The sequence below is a fragment of the Hermetia illucens genome, chromosome 4 (genome assembly GCF_905115235.1).
Source record: "Hermetia illucens chromosome 4, iHerIll2.2.curated.20191125, whole genome shotgun sequence".
Lineage (NCBI taxonomy): Eukaryota > Metazoa > Arthropoda > Insecta > Diptera > Stratiomyidae > Hermetia > Hermetia illucens.
Window position 1 is genome coordinate 79931505 of NC_051852.1, and position 1688 is coordinate 79933192.

Sequence of the window (1688 nt, forward strand, 5' to 3'; positions counted from 1 at the left end):
GAAAGACAACTCTTGCTCTACTCCGCCCGTCTTAAAAAGCGGATTTGATGAAATCCAAAAATAGTCGCACAACAGGAATGGTTCATTGCACGCGCCGCCAGTGTTCGTGTCAACATGGCGATGGCCAAGGGGAATAAAACTAAAAGATCTTCCCGCCAATAATAGGATCACTGTCCCAACATCATCCCGAACACATACATAAAGCTGTTGATTCAGAATCTCGAACTCGAATCTTTGGCTGAAACATTCAACAAAGCGCACCGCGTTCTGACGCAATAAAAGTGATTAAAGCGTGCTTGCCCTATCTATTCCCCAATTCAATTGGATGTTGCGAAATATTCTCACTTGGATGATAACAAAGTCCAACTGCGATAACTTTTTAAGAAATGATTTTATTATAATGTAAATGACTCAACGTGGTAATTTTCACACAACTCCTTTACAAAATTATCCAAATTACAAAATAGCGATACAGCAAATAAATAGTCCAACATGGGGTGTAAAATTGCACTTGTCGCGACTCAACAATTTGCCTCTCAGTATGACCATGACTTCCTGAAATTTTCGCAAGTAAATGCCGGATTTTCATCACCCGAAGAAACCTTGCTAACATATTTACTAAACTATCGACTACGCCGCTAAGTCCTTAGTTCTTATTTGATGCAGCTTTGTCGCAATCCTCCAAGTAGTCGTGTCCCAGCTTGAGGATTACTGCCCCGGACGCTAGTCCAGCTGCTGTGGCGACGCAATTTGCCTTCGGTATTCCGCTGCGGACAATTGCCCATAGTAGAACCGATCCCATGGAGAAGAGTGCTCCGCCTAGCAGGCTGAAATTACGGATTCATTTTGTCTCAGCATCTCAAGATTCAGTGAATGTTTTACCTGTAGGCTGCCCTCTTGCCGGTTGTGATTGCCTTCAAATGGGGCCGGCTGTAAATATACAACGTGACACCGAAGAGAGTGTGAAGCAGGAGGACATTGGTAATGTCCTTTTTAGGCACGAGCCTGCAGAACGAAAAGGTTAACTTCAGACTACAAAACTGTGGCATTCGCTCCATTACCTCGCTACCAGCGTCGGATTCATGATATTCACTGAAAGTGCCGCATACGAGACTACGCTCTGCATTGGAATATAGTAAAAAAGAACATTTTCCCGTGTGAGTGGCCTCAAACCAATTTTCGCACACAATTTGCAGTCAGCTGGTGTGGAACTCATCTTATTTTGTCTTCAATTTATTACACGCACAAGCTTGTAACACGAATGGAATTTGCGATTAAAATTGCGGAAGTTCTCACTACGTCTAAAAATGCAGCACCTCCCGGCCAGACGAAAATGTCAAAAAGTTATGTAAAACGAATTTAATTTTCCAACCTCGGAGGTTGGCAATGCATACGACGGTGCCGCATGAGGGAAATTCTGGATGACATTTGTACAACATTTGTTTTGGTTGTCCGGCGACGATGATGTTACCAAATTACATGAAATTTATTTGTGATTGAGAACCCAACCCCGTGAAAATTTGACGAAACCGTTAATTAATTAATTTTAATTTTAAATTGGCCATACATAACAATAAGCACTTTAAGACTATTAGTATTACTTCTGCTATGATTAACTGCATTTAATAGTTAAGAAATGTGGCTTCCACTGAAGCAGTGAATGTCGAAGAAATCAGGCTGGCAACTTT

At 41.7% G+C, this 1688-nt stretch overlaps 1 protein-coding gene across 2 annotated transcripts; it reads right to left on the bottom strand.

The window, feature by feature from the left end:
- Positions 1-372: 372 nt before the first annotated feature.
- On the bottom strand, positions 373-1367 carry LOC119655803. Of its 2 annotated transcripts, XM_038061902.1 has the most exons (4): positions 1062-1367; positions 883-1005; positions 612-827; positions 373-555 (listed from the first exon to the last, which is right to left on the bottom strand). In XM_038061902.1, the coding sequence occupies exons 1-3, from the start codon at positions 1214-1216 to the stop codon at positions 647-649; spliced, it is 459 nt and encodes a 152-aa protein (XP_037917830.1). In that variant the 5' UTR covers positions 1217-1367; the 3' UTR covers positions 373-555; positions 612-646. The 2 variants fall into 2 exon arrangements, with proteins under 2 accessions (XP_037917830.1, XP_037917829.1); XM_038061901.1 differs by having other exon boundaries at positions 373-827; positions 1062-1365.
- Positions 1368-1688: the final 321 nt, after the last annotated feature.

What these genes read in the sequence shown, in the direction of transcription:
- LOC119655803 (XM_038061902.1), bottom strand. Translation starts at nt 1,216, where the DNA reads ATGAGTTCCACACCAGCTGACTGCAAATTGTGTGCGAAAATTGGTTTG. An exon ending in AATCCGACGCTGGTAGCGAG is followed by an intron (nt 1,006 to 1,061) that starts GTAATGGAGCGA and finishes TTCGTTCTGCAG; the next exon opens with GCTCGTGCCTAAAAAGGACA. An exon ending in GGCAAGAGGGCAGCCTACAG is followed by an intron (nt 828 to 882) that starts GTAAAACATTCA and finishes CCGTAATTTCAG; the next exon opens with CCTGCTAGGCGGAGCACTCT.